Source organism: Ostrea edulis, chromosome 9 (genome assembly GCF_947568905.1).
Source record: "Ostrea edulis chromosome 9, xbOstEdul1.1, whole genome shotgun sequence".
NCBI lineage: Eukaryota > Metazoa > Mollusca > Bivalvia > Ostreida > Ostreidae > Ostrea > Ostrea edulis.
Genome location: NC_079172.1, coordinates 5,974,058 through 5,991,275, shown reverse-complemented (window position 1 = coordinate 5,991,275; position 17,218 = coordinate 5,974,058). Strand labels below are relative to the sequence as shown.

Below are 17,218 nucleotides of genomic sequence, written 5' to 3'. Positions count from 1 at the left end.
AGTGGAAAAACTTTATCAATTTCCACTCAATATTGTTTAATTTAATTAATAACCAAAGAAAATGTATATGTTGCCATCTTTTTAAAGATGTCAGACATACAAAAACAGAAGTATACATCAACATCAGAAAATCACACATTTTCGTTAAACAGAATAATAATAAAAATAGGTAAAAACTTGTTGAAATGACCAAATTTAAAGATCAACAGTTTTAAAAAACTGCTAATTCATAAATATGTATAGATTAATTGTAGATATTAGGGTAACCAATGTATAATAGACACCCAGTAGAGGAAATTCCAGCATAGGAGTTATTGCCCTTGTCAATATTTTTTAAATCATAAACAATTGATTATCTATGGAAAATATTAACTTTTTCAGTATTAATAGTTTACCAGATTTTTTATTATATCCAGTGAATAAAATTGCCCAGAAAGATATATTTCTAACAGGCACAAAGTTTAAATTATTAAGATTTTTGCAAAAACCTATGACATCACATGAGGATCAATCAACCTCATGCAACAATTTGGTCTCTGAATTGAAATTTCATGAAAATTTATTAAGGATTCTAGAAAGTCGGATGATTGTCAGCATTGAATTGCTAGGGCAATATATTTATATTGGGCTGAATAAAATTTGAACATTTTCATTGCTAACCTGGACCAGGTGTACATTATGATACGTATCCAGGTGTCTTAGCATGATAACAAAGAATAGAATTGTATCAACACACTTGTCTAGAATGTCTGAAAGATTAAAGAAGACACTGGTGCCAAACTACTGGACTAGCTAGTTTGTCCTTATGTCCAATGGTTGTGTCTGTGAAAGACACACAGCACCATAAAATGTGTTTCCTTTCAAACTGTAAATTTTTCCTATGGGCGATTTAGTATCTTATATCAAAACCCAACACAACAAATTTGTATTATTGAATTTACTGAATGATGACTACACGGTACAATATACATATAATCGATAATACAATTAAAAAATATAAAATCATGAGCTTCGGATATGCTTACCTTAGACTTGTAATGCATATCACCGCCTTAAATATCATTTATAATAATATATGACGTACCCATATTTTTTAAATATGTGCAACAGGTTGGATGGAATCATTTCATGTTGAAATTCTCTCTTTTCTCTGTTCAGTGTGATGTGTAATTACACACACGTTACTTGCATTTATACAATTTTGTCAAAGGGATCACATGACTAAGCTCATATGAAAGAAGGAATAAAATTACACACATGAACACACCAAGGTTAAAAACTATACAAGCTGACTTAATCATATAATTGATAATGCATAAAAAAAATTGTATTGCTTTGCCAAATACCTGTACTTGTTTATTGGTTTGCTACTATTATAGCTTGAGTCCTTTCTTATTAATTATGACTGAAATACTGAATTGAAAGAAAAAGAGCTCCATGTCAGAAGTTTGGTTTCATTTGTGGAAGGTCTTAAAGTGTTCAATCAAAACCTCAGAGAAGCAGTCAACAACAAAAAAATCACTCACACAAGCCATTACTGCACTAAGTGAGGAGGAGTTTGTGAATGCATATGTTTGAAATCTTGCATGTAGATTAAATTTCCTAAAGATTAAAAAAAAAATGGAGATGCAAGATACTTCAATTAAAAAAAGTTAAAATACTAGTTTCTACCATGGAGAGCTTCATCAAATAAGATGTGTTATTCTAAGAGTTGTTTACACAGGAAAAAACTCATTAAAAAAACACACAGTGATCCCTTTACAGACATATTCTGTGTCCTTACTATCACAACATTAATTCTAGTGTAATAATCAAAATTTGATGAGTTACAATAAAAACATGAAATCTTGACATAAAAAATTTGATCCCTGAGGTGTAATGGTAGGCCACACCCATTTTCATCAAAATAGCTATTCTGGGTCAAGGTTACATAGAGGCACCTCATCAGTGTAAACACTGACGTGCTGATTTAAAATTAAGAATGCAACTCCAATTTCAAGTGCAAGAAGAATAGTCTGTCCAAAACATAGATTATTCAAAGAATGCATTTCATCTATCCAGTGCTTCTAAAAAAAAAAAATTCTGTAACCACTGTTTCAAATTTTCATTGTTTTCTTCAACATATTTTTTCAGTTGTTAATGAACAAATAAAAATGTAACATTTCAGTTGTAAATTAAAGAAGGAACCTGACGCAGATGGCTAATTGAGTAGTTATACTTTTGATCATATGCCTTATGTGATGTCTATGACATTTGACACAACCAACTGATGGTAATGTTTTGTACACGGGGAAGTTTTTCATCCTTTCATTATTTGCCATTTTATATAATGCTTTGAATTTGATTTTAAAATGAAAGGTACAAGTCACAGGCTTGAATGTCACATGACCATCAAAGCAACAGCAGACAGATTTAAAATGGACAGATATTTCCCATTACTAGTAGTTTCATTAATTATCAGTTTCACACTAATTAAAAAATACACCCATATCTAAAACATATTGACATAGTCACATCCAGCAAACATATTCATATTTTAGACACTATTATCATAAAGGTATCTTCAAAAATAATTTTTTAAAATGTCCTAACTAAAACAAAACTGAGATTCAAAACTGTAAAAAAGTAAAATCAGAATAACAAACTGCAATTAATCGTTAATATTTCCGGCAATTAATCGTTAATATTTCAGAATTTTACTTCAACAAAACACTGTACCTAGGAGTACAGATGAAAAAATTCACAACAACTCACTAACAGGTTCTTTATTTTTTTTTTTTTTTAAAGGAATATCTAAAAATCAACACAACAAAATATTATACCTTTCAGAACTGATGATAATTTTCCTGCACAATAAATCAAATCTCCGTAACATTTGGTATTGTCCTATAAATTATTTTGAAACAGAAATTTTGTCACTCATGTTACATGCTAGTAGTATTTCAAATATATTCCTCATCCATTTTTTATCCTATACATAATGAAAAGGAGCAATACCCTACAATTTATAGTTTCTATGGTAATCTATAGTATCCCCACTCCACAATGACGGGATGCAGGTAGGCCTTTGAGCAGAACATAAATTCCCCTTCATTTTCTAAATTTCACTATTAAAAATTGTTACCCTGTTTTAATTTAACCTTGCAAACAATTTATAAGCACAGATTGCAATGCAAAATACAAAATTGGGGCTTCATTATTCAGACATGGTACTGCACATGCTTAATTCGTATTGCTTTTGAGACACACTCTGATTAAAAATTGAAAACTAACCATATACTATGAAATTCTGGTATATAGAGCTGAAAATTATTTGGAATTCAAAATGCATGAATTCATCGGTCACAGATTAGAGACATGAGCTTGATGTCAGGATACATTGGTAATTTCACTTAATTGTGTGATACAAATGAACTTGTACACTGCGTATACTTACATGAAAAAATTCATTCTGGCATATTGAACAACAAACTATTGCCACCACACATAAGTTTCCCCACTGTATATTACATGTGCTTAGTTTTTTTTTTTATTGACTGGTAGCAATCCTGTTACACAGATAGGTTTGTGAACTTAAAGAGGTGTAGCACACCTGCTTAGTTTTTTTTTTATTGACTGGTAGCAATCCTGTTACACAGATAGGTTTGTGAACTTACGAGGTGTAGCACACCTATCAAAATTGCCATGAATGAAATTTACAGGATTATGTGTGATGAAGTTGTGGTGTAAATTCTGCCTCCTCTAGCATAGTTATCAAATATCAGTGTAAACCCAAGAGTACAAAAAAACCCCCAAAAAACCTACACCACTGCACAATTCCAGGATCCCCAAATCCTCATACTAATATCTTTATCCACATAGTGAACCAAACAGGTGATGAATTTCAAAGGAAAAAGGGACATATTTCTGATTTTGTTTTTGCATCTATGTTGTGCTTTTATTTTAAAAAAAAATGTGAAGTGCATTATTCCTCCCTAAATCTCATACACATCAAATCACACTAATCTCTCTAGTTATTTCATCTTTTCAAAGCAAGAGAGTGTACAAGTGGAACACAGATAAATGTATATTGTCCAAACACAATACTAACAAGGATTCAGGACTATTGACTAGAGGGTATCCAAGGAGTTAAAAATATTCAGAGCAACAATCATTCTATTTGTACCTGAAAAGGACTTTGCAAATCATGTTTAAAATACATTTTTCTCAATTCTATATATATAAAAAAAGAGTATAGGATACCCATCTACCCATCAATATTATCAAGCATGCAGTCAAAGGTGAGTGTAATTTTCCTTTCCTGGGATTACAAACAAATGATTTACAAATATGAATCTTACTACAAATTAGATAAAAGTGTTATAGACAATTCTGTACCTTTTAGGCAATCGATGCATAAACTTGCTATTATCTACAATAAAATATTTTCATGTGACAGTCTGAAAAATACAGAGAATGTACTCCAACAACATATTGTGTGAGACTCTAATTCACCTTGGGATTGGTCTTTCTGTACTACGAGATGAAATACACTGCAAACTCTGATAAAATCCAATTCCTAACACGGGAAATACAGATAGTACTCATAAAATTCTATTCATTTGACTTAAAACTCTCGTACCAGAAACTTTGAACTTTTGTTCTAGACATGCTGACATGTATGCTTCTGACAATGTGGACTGCACTCCTTTTATTCTGATGAAGATGTGGTGCTGCCAGAATCCTACAATTCACCAGCATCATGCATGACCATTCTGCTTATTGGCCACATAGTCGTTATATCCTAGTGTTAATTTTTCACTACGGTAACGAGTCAGTTTTAGAGACCGCCTCACGTCATGATCAATTGGTCCCTTAAATCCACCTTTCCTCAGTAGAGAATCTATAGTCTGCAGAATGTCCCATCCTGAAAACGTACATATCACAGTAAACCATGGGCACTCATTAAGATAAACAGACAATTCAACTTTGAATGCCTTCATCGAAGGACAAAATTTGACACATACAAGATATAATTTTATGTCAGCCATAAATATCATATTAAGTGATAAGATGTCATTGCTATAACTTCATTGAATGTGCAATGCAGTTGATATGCAATGAGATCTGTTATAAGGCCCCTAAAAGTGAACTGCAAATCTACACATCTTGAATACAAGTTATTGGTTCATATCAACCACAAATATAAATACAGTTGAACTTTGCCATCTTGAACATTGATATCTCGAATACCATGGGTATATCAAAGTGAGTTGGAAGTCTCAACTACATTTTCTTTATGTATTTCAACTTCAACATCTCAGATTCTCTGATATCTTGAAGTTTATTCTTGGCCCCATCAAGTTCAAGATAACATGCTTTGACTGTAAAGTCATAAGATATCATTTCTCTTAACTTCATAGGGATGTGAAATGCAGTTGGTACACAAATCTATTTTAATGCCCCATGGACATCATAGGATTTGATCACATGACTAAAGTGCATATCACTTCCTAATGAATTATAAAAAAGAGATCTTATGACTTGAATAAACACAATTAATTATAAACTACTTTATAATGATACTTAAAAATACCAATGTAAAGCATTGTTGTCATTCTGAACATATTCCCTGTGAAACCTGTGAGAAGCAGTTAACACTAACAAGTGACCAGCTACCTATGACGTAAATTATATGTATTAACAGTATTCATTATACCCTGTTCTATGGCAACCTCAGGCAGATAAGTAGCTGTTTTTCTGTGGCCTTTCTCATTCAGGAATTCTATTCTGATGCCATGGACACCCACCTGCAATGGCAAAACAATTAGGTACAACAACAAGAAGTTATTTGCAAGGCAAACTGGTGTACAAGGTTCTTTGAAAATAGCTATGTTAAGTTGTAATTTATTTCATTCTACCTGTTGAATATTGGTCTATTGGGACTGAACATTTGGAATGCTGGTCTTATTGGGATTGAGCATTTCAAGTGTTGGTCTCATCAGTATAGAATATTTTAAGCGAACATTTGAGTAGTTGGTCTCACTGAGATTGAACAATTGGAATATTGGTCTTATTGGGATTCAATATTTAGGGTGTTGGTCTTATTAGAATTGAATATTTAAAGTGTTACTCTTATTAGGATTGAACATTGGGTGTTGATCTCATTGGGACTGAATATTTCGGTGCTGGTTCTAGATATTTATTGGCATTAAATATTTGGAGAGTTGATCTTAATACAACTGAACACTTGCAGTGTTGGTCTTAACTGGGATTGAACACTTGGAATTGAACATATTAAGAAGTTTTGGTTTTAATAAATTGAACATATGAAGGTTTGGACTTATTGAGATTCAACAAATGGAGTGTTGGTCTTATTCCAAAGAAATACTTTGAAATATTCATCAAATCACTCTCAATACATTTGTTTCGACATCTTGTAGTTAAAACTGAAAGGGAAACCCCCACATCAAAGTCACACAAAATTCTGACATAAAGTTTCTTAACTTTAATATCTTCCAATATGTCTGGTGTATGTTCTGAGTAAACAACTCCCATCTAACTCTACAGTCTGAATAACCCTGTTGCACAAAAATTAGCTGACAGTTATCTTCCAGTTAATGCTACATAAATGTAAGAGTTAATGGCAAATTAACTGTTGTATATATAACTAACATTTGTGCAACTTGGTTCAGGTTCCAGTTGTACCATTCTTGCATAATTGAGCCTCGGTGAACAGTCGTCCCCTACTAAGACTCTGTATCAGCCCCTTATAATTCTAGGGATGGTGAGGAAAATCACATGATACAATTAATCAACCTGCAATCTTCATTGCTCAAATTTGCAACCTAATCAAAGTTGTTCTATCAAAAACAAATATTCCATAAATATTACATACCACACCTAGACAGAGCACAAAAATTAACGAAGTTCAGTCTACCATAAAACTAAAACTTATAACAATTATGGTTAGAATAAGTCAACTGAGATGCAAGTGAAACTTTCACTGTATTTACTAATCAGATATTAAAGTTGCAGCAAAGTGGAGAAAAGTCCATACAACTACATTTGGCACAAAGTACCATAAATCTTATAAAAATCAGTCAACTGTGACGAAACTTGGACTTGGTCTGTAAACATACGTTAGCCAACCACACACCAAATTTCAGCTTTCTAAATTAAAGCATAGTGGAAAAAAGTCAGGAAAAGCAAGTTGTGACAGACAGACCTACAGAAAACTAAGAGTCCTCTTTGGCTTTGTGGGTAGGACACTAATAACAATATACAGATGTATCTGGACCTCTTAGTTTACTACATTACTTAGATATATGGTGAAAATGTATTGTTTTAAGGATTTGAAGAAGCAACATTTCACCTGGAAAATTTTTATGTGAATATTGTGGTATTTATCAGTGAATTGGACTATGCCAAAATTACTCATGCTTCCAATGTCTTTATACCCCCTATAACACAGACAAACTAGATATTTATTCCTTAAGAAATCCTGTAATTTGGCTAGCTAAATCTAAATAAAGGTTTATATCCTATGTTGAAAAGTCACAGTGTACATTATGTAGAGTATGAAACATAAAAAGTTTATCAATGACCAAACACTTTGGTAAATGTAAATATTCAGTGTTCCTGTAAATGTAAATGTTCAGTGTTCCTGTAAATGTAAATGTTCAGTGTTCCTGTAAATGTAAATATTCAGTGTTCCTGTAAATGTAAATATTCAGTGTTCCTATAAATGTAAATATTCAGAGTTCCTGTAAATGTAAATATTCAGTGTTCCTGTAAATGTAAATATTCAGTGTTCCTGTAAATGTAAATATTCAGTGTTCCTGTAAATGTAAATATTCAGAGTTGGGAACAAAGAAACACAAGGATTACTACAGACAAAACAATGGTATAAAATGTAAATGACAAATATTCAGTGTCACCCACTCATTGTAGAAATCTCATACAGACCTCCCAGTCCATGTAATCTCGAGCGTCCTCAAAGTTGGTCAGGATGGAGACGGCCACGTGGAGTTTAGTGAATTCTTCCTTGGTGATGGGACTGAAACGGCTATCTTTGATAGCACTGAAATGTGGAAAAGCAAACACTGGAATTACAGTTTCTATTTCCTAGATGCCCCCCCCCCCCCCCCCCCCCCCCATTAACATCGTTTCATCACTCCTGCACATTTGTTCATTTTTAGATTTATGAACACCTGTCAAGAGACGACTCTGATCCATTGTTTTTAATTTTTCAACATTCAAACTTTTCCCTTGCATTTCATTTCATCAGATCATCAAGAACACATCCTGCCATGTGTCTATTACATGTAAAAATCTCTTTCAATAGACATATTAAACATCAGTGAAAGGAAAAACAATAAAAAAAATACAAAACCCCTGCAAGTATATAAATAATGGACTGCAAGTATATAAATAATGGACTGCAAGTATATAAATAATGAACTGCAAGTATATATATAATGGGAGAAACATGTTCTATGACATATGCTTGTTAGTAACTGGCTTTCAAAACCCTGTGCCTCTTAGGAATTCGAGTTTAATAAAAAAAAAACAGTTACTAACTACCACTGGTTTGGAGCCTATAAATATATTTCCAATGTTTATGCCTTTGATTTTTCTACAAGTTATAATGATAGCCATTTCCTCATGAATGCACTGCAGTTGTAAACAATGAATACAGTAGGCATAGTACGTTTATTTAATGGCTAGGAATACCAACTGAAGTGAAAGTAGAATGTAAATAAAATCAGTATATGCACCCAGGGGTGCATGAGCCGAGTTGCATGGGATACATTGTAAAGCCAGGAATGACGTGGTATATTTATAATTGTAAAGAACTAATTTCAGTTTTAAACTTTTCGAGTTACTGTCCAGAAACCATATTTGTATGAAGTTTTCAATCTATATTCGGTCACTGTGACCTTGACCTTTGTTCTCCAAAATCAATAGGGGCCTTGCTTTGCTGGTATCCAACAATATATCCAAGTTTCATTTGATTCAAATTAAAATTTTTCGAGTTATCCTCCGGAAACCAAAATCCTTTTGGAATTTTAAATCTATTTTCAGTCACTGTGACCTATTTTCTCCAAAGTCAATAGGGGTCTTCCTAACCTGGTACATAACAATATCTTCAAGTATCATTTGATTCGGATTTAAACTTTCTGAGTTATCATCCGGAAACCAAATATTTCTGAAATTTTCATTTTATATTCGGTGACTTTGACCTTGCCCTTTGACCTTTTCTCTCCAAAATCAATAGGGGTCTTCCTTACCTGGTACCCAACAATATATCAAAGTTTCATTTGATTTGGATATAAACTTTCGGAGTTATCATCCGGAAACCAAATTTTCCTGAAATTTTCATTCTATTTTCGGTCACTGTGACCTTGACCTTTGATAATTTTTCTCCAAAATCAATAGGGGTCTTCCTTACCTGGTACCCAACAATATATCAAAGTTTCATTTGATTAGATTGTAAAGTTTTCGAGTTATCATCCGGAAACCAATTGTTGACGCCCGCCCGCCCGCATCACCAAACCAATAGCCGAGTTGAACTTCGTTGCAACTCGGCTAATAATAAGAAATAAACATTAGTTTTGAAAATACATGATGGTATGAAAGGCAACGGTTCAAAGAGACATATTTTTCATGAAGTGTGTTAACTGATGTGATTTTCAAAAATGACATTTATTTCTTAAATATATATTTATATATACCTATAAATGCCCTTTCCATGTATAACCTTTGTGAATTCACACAAACTGTTCAAAGTATTGAATTGTGTCAAATCAACCATGAAAAATATTTATAGTACCTAGTAACTGCATATTCCCTGAGGCCACTGTGAAGGTTGGTGGAGGTGAAAGTTCCAATGCAACCACGCAGACGACGGCTATGGCCAATCTTCCAGGTCACAAACAGGGGACTGTCAACAGGAAGCACATATACAATACAGCAATAAAGCCATTTATAAAAAACAAACAAGAAACATTGGTGCAAGCACCAAATTAATGGGATGTGTAAGTAGAAAAGGTGTTCCACTCAATTCCTTTGTATAAAAGCGCACAAAAATTACAATGTGAAGGGAGTTAAAATTTTGAGGAATTTTGATCAAAGCCGGAGATGAACAAACTAAGTGAAAAGAATAGTTGATTATATGAAGTAACTACTTCTTGCTAGCTCAATAATGCAGCTAGTCTTATATAAGATTTTAACTTAATTCGCAATACCAAAGTCAACACCAGGCTATACACCGCTCACGCTTGTCCTATCGATCAATACGAAAATGCATTTATTCGATCAATTGATATACATTTACTTTGCCTCGACTAAATATCAGGATCAAGATACATTTGTATCTTTAGCATATCATCAATTCTTCATTATTGATTTTAATCAATATTTTGGACTACCAAAACACAATTAGATATGCAGAAATTATATGTGCAACCAATGCATGTACATTACATTAGCGGATCTAGAAGGGGGGTGGGGGGTGGGGTGCGGAGGTTGTAACACATACACACCCCTTTGATTTTGGTTAAGTTGGGTAAATGTGTTTGTGTGAGAGATCAAAGCGTGGTATCTATATTTTTCTGAAAATATTATTACTGCATTGATTGTAGGATAAGAATCTAAATTCAAATAGTTAGGGGAAGGTGTGTGTGTGTGTTAAAACTCCCATTAGTTTATGTCATCCGACATCAATTTTCATACACTGATTATCATTATTTTCAACATTCATCAAATTTAGTTTTAAAGGGGAGGAGATTGACATCATTGTTGATGAAAACTGTGAATTTAATTTTTTGTCAGACATTGAACTTTTAATCTCTGTATCCATTAGCAATCAATGTTGTCAATTCGTTTGTTATTTTAATTTCTTTGAAAGAGTGTTTTTATTTGGTACCTAACCTATAAAATCCCATGCAGACGATAAAAAAGTTCAAAATACATATCATGATATCAACAACTTAAACCTCTTCAACCCCTCCCCCATCCCCTTTGAAAAATTTCTAAATGCAACCACCCCCTTCCCCAACCCTACAATTTCACGAAATGTGCATTTTAAAAAGCATTTCAAAAAGAGCTGTCCCATGGGGATCCAGGTTAGAATATATCCTCAGTACCCCAATGCCTGTCGTAAGAGGCAACTATAATTGGGGCGGTCCTTCAGATGAGACCGAAAACCGAAGCCCCATGTCACAGTAGGTGTGGCACGATAAAGATCCCTCCCTGCTCAAAGACTGTAAGCGCCAAGCATAGGCCTAAATTTTGCAACTCTTCAAGGGTAATCGCGATGTTTCCATATGAGTGAAAAATTCTCGAAAGGGACGTTAAACAATCAATCAATCAGTAGTTCTCCACAAAATAATAATTCCATTATAGATATTTAACAACCTGATAAAACTCAGCATGATAAAGACTTAGGCACCGTAAGTGTTTCTATATCCTCCTATCTTATGTGAAGTTTAGGACTGTGCAAAAATATGTAGCCCAAACATATCTGTAAACAAGATGTGTTTGTGAAACACAAATGCCCCCGATAATGGCCAATTCCGAAGATGGCCAAGGTCACAAGGGCAAATATCTTGGTACCAGTAGAAAGATCTTGTCAAAAGAAATGCTCATGTACAATATGAAAGCTCTAATATTTACCATTTAGAAGTTATGACCAATGTAAAAAAAAAATTAAAGTAGGTCAAAGGTCACAATACCATTAAACACACTTTTCTAAACTCTTCCTTTATCGAAGTACATGTTCACCTCTTTCATTTATAAGGTTAGTTTCTTGACAAATTTTCACGATACTCGATGAAATAATGCTCCAGTTTGACATGTTACATGTGATGTCTGTGTCCAGGCTAAGCGACAATCTCTACCCAGAGTTGTAGACTTTCTTGCTCCCACATACACATATGTATATGTGCGTGTAAGTTACAATAACTCTGGGTAGAGATTGGCCAAGCGAATCCCGTGTTGGATGACCTAACATCGCTTGTCAAACAGAAAGGTGATTTTCTTGTTTTCTATTTATAGAATGTATCGCTATGCGAAAGGTCCTTAATGATTTTCTTGACATTTAACATACCACGGTCATAAAAAAGAAGAAGATATAAACCTTTGTCAAAAACAAAATAATCAATAAAAGACATATTGTTTTATTAGAACATTTCAGCGGTAACTGACATCTGTCCTGCAGACACACATGTGACTTCTCAATTCTTATTTCATACAAGTATAGCTTTTTAACAAACATATGATATGCTTTAACTTGTTCAAGTATTTATACCCACATCATCAAACTTTTCTAAAACGGTAAATCTGATATAAAATCAAGTTTTAAAAAAACAGTGCCTATTAGAAACTACTGTACAATAATTTTTCTAGTATGACCTTGAAGTAGACATGATACTCGTATCAAAAATAGAAAGCATTGTTTCTTCTGAAGTAGACATGATATTTGTATCAAAAATAGAAAGCATTGTTTCTTCGCAACCTCAAGAAAACAGTGAAAAGCCGATGTTCAGCGTGTTTAATTTTTCTCAAAGCAAGAAACAAAAACTACTAAATAGCTGAAAATTGTCCAAATTTTATCAAAAAGAATTTTAAAGCTGTATGGTCTGAATTACAATATTTTTATCCATCTCATAAAAACGCTATTAAATCATCGCACGTATGTAGTTATGAGGCTGTATGACATATCATACATTATTTCACCTGTTTTAACCCAAATTATTTGATTTTAAATCGATGTTTACAAATAACCGTGTCACTCTGCCATTTCAAGTGACAGTCATGTGACCAGTTCAAACTTTCAGATCATCGGTGGTCTTATCTGTGTAAAGCTGTGTATTTTGTTACAACAGTACCGTGCCATAAGTTTAATAGAAATAAAAATATCAAATACCTCTTAGTAATTCATTGTTTTACGCTCTTTCAGCCTTAAAACTAGACAGTTGCGTATGAGTTAATACATCATGTTGGGATTCCCCTGATGCACGTGGGTCTATTTATAGACGTCTTTTGTGGGATGATTTATATATGTACCACCCTATTTTTACTTTCTAAATAATATTCTCACTGTTTTCTTTTACATGCAGATGTTTTCAAGCATGTAATTAAGGGAAAGTTAATAACTTTATAAAGTAATTAATCTGCTTTAAAGTAATAATGTACAAAAATAATACATGAGCATCGGGTCATAAAGCTTTAATGTTATTTGTTGAATTATAGAAACGCTTAAGATAGTTTTTGTGAATAAAATTAAAATGTCAGTTTCATTATATTGCAATTTTTCTTCTTTCTATTCTTCATTTTCTCTCTCTTTTTAAGATTGAAAATCCTGTAAAATTGTTAAGTCGTACGTAAATTAGATAGTCACGAAATTATCTTCCTTGCATTGAACAGAATTTCAACAAATGAAATAAATTTTCTACCAATCATAAAGGAGAGAAAGTGCATTGTCCGAAGACTGTAAAATACTTCAACTATATGACATTGTCTTCCAAGGAAGACGGTAATAATGGGCTGGCTCATAAAAAAGAAGAAGATGTAACAGCACCATACAAATAGCCATTACAAACCTGACAAGTGAACATCCAATTACACCATTCCACAAAAAATCTAAGTACTGACTTGACTAAATTGCAAGGATTAAAAAACTTTTATTCATATTCAACAAAATCTAATTTTGGTGGAAGCTTAAAGCTAGTTATATAGTTCTGTGTATGCACAATATGTAAATTATATTAAGTTTAACCAGATCACTTTCCCTAGCTTTGTTAATGTACAATGACAAAACAGCTATTTTCTATATCTTAAAGGGACTGATTCACGATTTCCCCCCAAATTTTCTTTTTCACTTTTAATGATCAAAATCTACTGTCTAATTGTGTTTAAAAGAGTTCACATAAAAATTAAGGTTATACATTATCAAAGAAGCTCACTTTAGAGAGTTTATTGTTTGTTTGGTAAACAAAGATTGCGGTATGTTATTGTTTATGAAATTTTCAAAAGAAATGGATATCGATCTAAGTTTATTATATCTTTCAGATTTCGAGAATGTTTGGGGCAAATGTGTCATCTAAAAGTTTAAATTTGTGACTATACAAAATTAAGATGCCTTATATTACAAAATCAATATTTTACTTGTTTGTTTGTATACATAAAAAGACTCGAGTCTTTGTTTACATAACAAAGATTTAAGGCTAAGATATTGCTTTAATTCTTGCATTCAGAAGGTCAACATTTTGGCTGTCAATATTAAATGAGTTATGATTTTAATGTTTACCATCAAAAATGAAAAATATTTTTATCAAAAATCGTGAACCAGTCCCTTTAATCATTTGTTATAAACACTTACCAATAAAATAATAGAAATCATATCAATGCCATAATACAATGATTTGCTTTTAACTGCACTTTAAAGATCACCCAGAATTCAGAGGTTTCTTCAGGTCAGACTAAGACTTTTAAATGTATATTTACATAATGTGATTTTGAATGACAGCAAAGGTGTTGTTCTTATTTCATTTTAGATCATTCAAAATATCTTAGAAGGCTCCATCTTAATAGCACTAACTTTTTCAATTTCTGATGATTAATCATTATTCTTATGGTAACCCTTTCTACTGAGCAAACAATGTTTATAAACTGCTGAAGTAAAAAATTTTTTTACACCTGTTGCAATTTGGCACTTACTTGTAAAATAGTATCTTTGCTAGTCTACATGTTTTGCCTAGTTCTTCTTTCTTGTTTATCCAATAGTTATACTGAAACCTCTAATGAATCTTAATTTGCACCCTAGTTTATCTCACTCACTCTCTCTCTCTTTTTTTTTTAAACCCTTTTCCTTGCAGAATCAATCAAAATTTTGAGACTACCCACTGTATGTTTCTCTCAATGAACACCATACTAGTACTATGTCTACATTCTGCACACATGCATGTGTCTGAATACTAGGGGTGAATCAATATATCAATTTATCGACATGTACCGGTATACGCCTGTCCAGCGATATACGATACAGTGTTTTGATGATACGATATAATGTCGGGGTTAAAAATAGCCCTTTTAATAGTCGGGATCAAAGTTCATAATTTAAAAATGGCTTCTAACAGAAACACGACCTCAGACTTTAATTCCCACTTTTTCATTGTGACATTGGAGATTCCTGACTTCAATCCCCGCTTTTTCATTGTGACATCGGCGTTTCCTCAGACTTTAATCCCTGTTTTTACATTGTGACACATTGGAGATTTCTCAGACTTTAATCCCCGCATTAACATTGTGAAATTGGAGTTTCCTCAGACATTAATTGTCATTGTTTGTTTTGTTATGAAATAAAAGATATTAAACCACTTCATTTTGTTTTAAATTTTGATATTTTACTTCAGAAAATGCTTAACTTACCTTGTATATCCAATATATCGGATATCGCATCAGAAAATATTGTATCGTATCGGAAAATCTTGAGCAATACACACCCCTACTGAATAACAAGCAGGAGACTGGTCAATATTTTTTGTACATAGCGCAAATCTTTAAAAATTAATTTTACTGATTAAACAAGAATTTTTAACTTTTAAAAAGGATTATTCTGCAAAGGTCATACAATCAACTATGCAAAAAGATTTGAGAAAGTTGTGGTAAAATTGTCATTTTATGATTTTTGTACAAAATGAACTGAAATGCCTCTAAATATACATGATATAGAGACCTGCTAAATCTTTGGACTAAAAATTGGAATGATCAAAACTTATATAAATCATATTTGATTGATTTGTATTTGATTAACATGCATTGGAAGGCAATGGGCATGGAGCACTTAACAGAGCAGCAAATTACTCTGTCTGCTCTTGCTGCAAGAAGCACATTGCTTTTTCACCAGTCTGATTAAAATCAAACCTCTCACTTTGCTCAATCGCTGCATGGGAGAAATCAAACCTCTCGCTTCGCTCGATATATGGGCAATCGCTGCATTGGAGCAGCGATTGTCTGTATATCAAGCGAAGTGAGAGGTTTGATTTTAATCAGACTGCTTTTTAACTTACTTATTTTTTTTTTTTTAATTCATATGTGGGGAAATATGTTTCAAAATATTTGTTGTATGGTAAAAATCTAGATGAATAGAGACATCAGATTTTGTGGAAAATCCATTTCTTGGGAAAGGGGGGGGGGGGGGGGGGTTCAAACAGTTGCCATAAGTAAACACAATGTTATGTTCTAAAATATGTCCTAACAGTTTTATTGTGCAATTGTTAAAGGTCTTCAAATGATAGTTCCTTTTATACTCATTACAGGACACATTAAGTCAGTACCACTGACCCTATCAGCTGGCCATTGTTTCCATAACAATGACTCATTCCTTTGTTTACGTTCACTTTCATTTATATAACCTTTAATTTCCTGTATCTAATCAACTTTAAAATACACATACCCATGATCCTTTTCTCAAGTGATATAACTATTGACAAATAAACATGATAAAAGGATTTAAAAGATTAAAAAAATGATTGATAACTTCAAAATTACTTACAAGGCTTCATTTGTGAAAGACGGGGTTTTAGGTGGTTCATAACTATAAAGATGGCTGTGAAGAACATCAAAACAAAAAATACACATATCTATACATGCTACGGAATAACCGTTCTTATAACCATTCGGATGAACTGAGGATCCATTGCAACATATAGATGCGGGCATTGAATTGTTTAGTTTTTGTTTTTTCACTCCACAACAGCTGGTCGCCATATTGGAACTTCAAAATCTCGATGACTCGCGAGATTTTCTTATTTCTACGCGCGGATCCACGTAGGCCAGTAGTTTGTCGACTGTTGAAGTCCATGTTTGGAAAATAAATTTAAATCATATATGATATGATTGACTATATTCTATGTCATTGGTTACAATCAAACGGTAACTTTTCACTGTTTCCCCCCAGATGTATTCGTGATTTTTTTTTATTAGCAGTGTAACCGCAGATACATGTAACTACACATGACATTTACATTCATACCCTCTTTGATCCACTGACCTTTTTAATTTGTAAAACAAAACTAGCAAGAAATATTTCTGTAAATGCATGGATTTTATGCCTGTTTTTCTGTTAGAGTTTGTTTGCACACGACGACGCAGAGGTCTATGGGTAGTATATGATGTTTACTAATATTAATTAAGTTAGCGCAGGGACCTTGGTAAGCGCAGGGACGACGAA

The 17,218-nt window shown here is 32.9% G+C and overlaps 1 protein-coding gene across 2 annotated transcripts; it reads right to left on the bottom strand.

The window, feature by feature from the left end:
• Nucleotides 1-922: 922 nt before the first annotated feature.
• On the bottom strand, nucleotides 923-16,782 carry LOC125658665 (nuclear protein AMMECR1-like). Of its 2 annotated transcripts, XR_008798379.1 has the most exons (6): nucleotides 16,541-16,782; nucleotides 9,815-9,925; nucleotides 7,948-8,062; nucleotides 5,699-5,789; nucleotides 3,671-4,906; nucleotides 923-3,592 (listed from the first exon to the last, which is right to left on the bottom strand). XR_008798379.1 is itself a non-coding variant. In XM_048890001.2 (5 exons), exons 1-5 carry the CDS (start codon nucleotides 16,753-16,755, stop codon nucleotides 4,740-4,742), a joined length of 699 nt encoding a protein of 232 aa, XP_048745958.1. In that variant the 5' UTR covers nucleotides 16,756-16,782; the 3' UTR covers nucleotides 923-4,739. The 2 variants fall into 2 exon arrangements, 1 of the variants encoding a protein (XP_048745958.1); XM_048890001.2 differs by having other exon boundaries at nucleotides 923-4,906.
• Nucleotides 16,783-17,218: the final 436 nt, after the last annotated feature.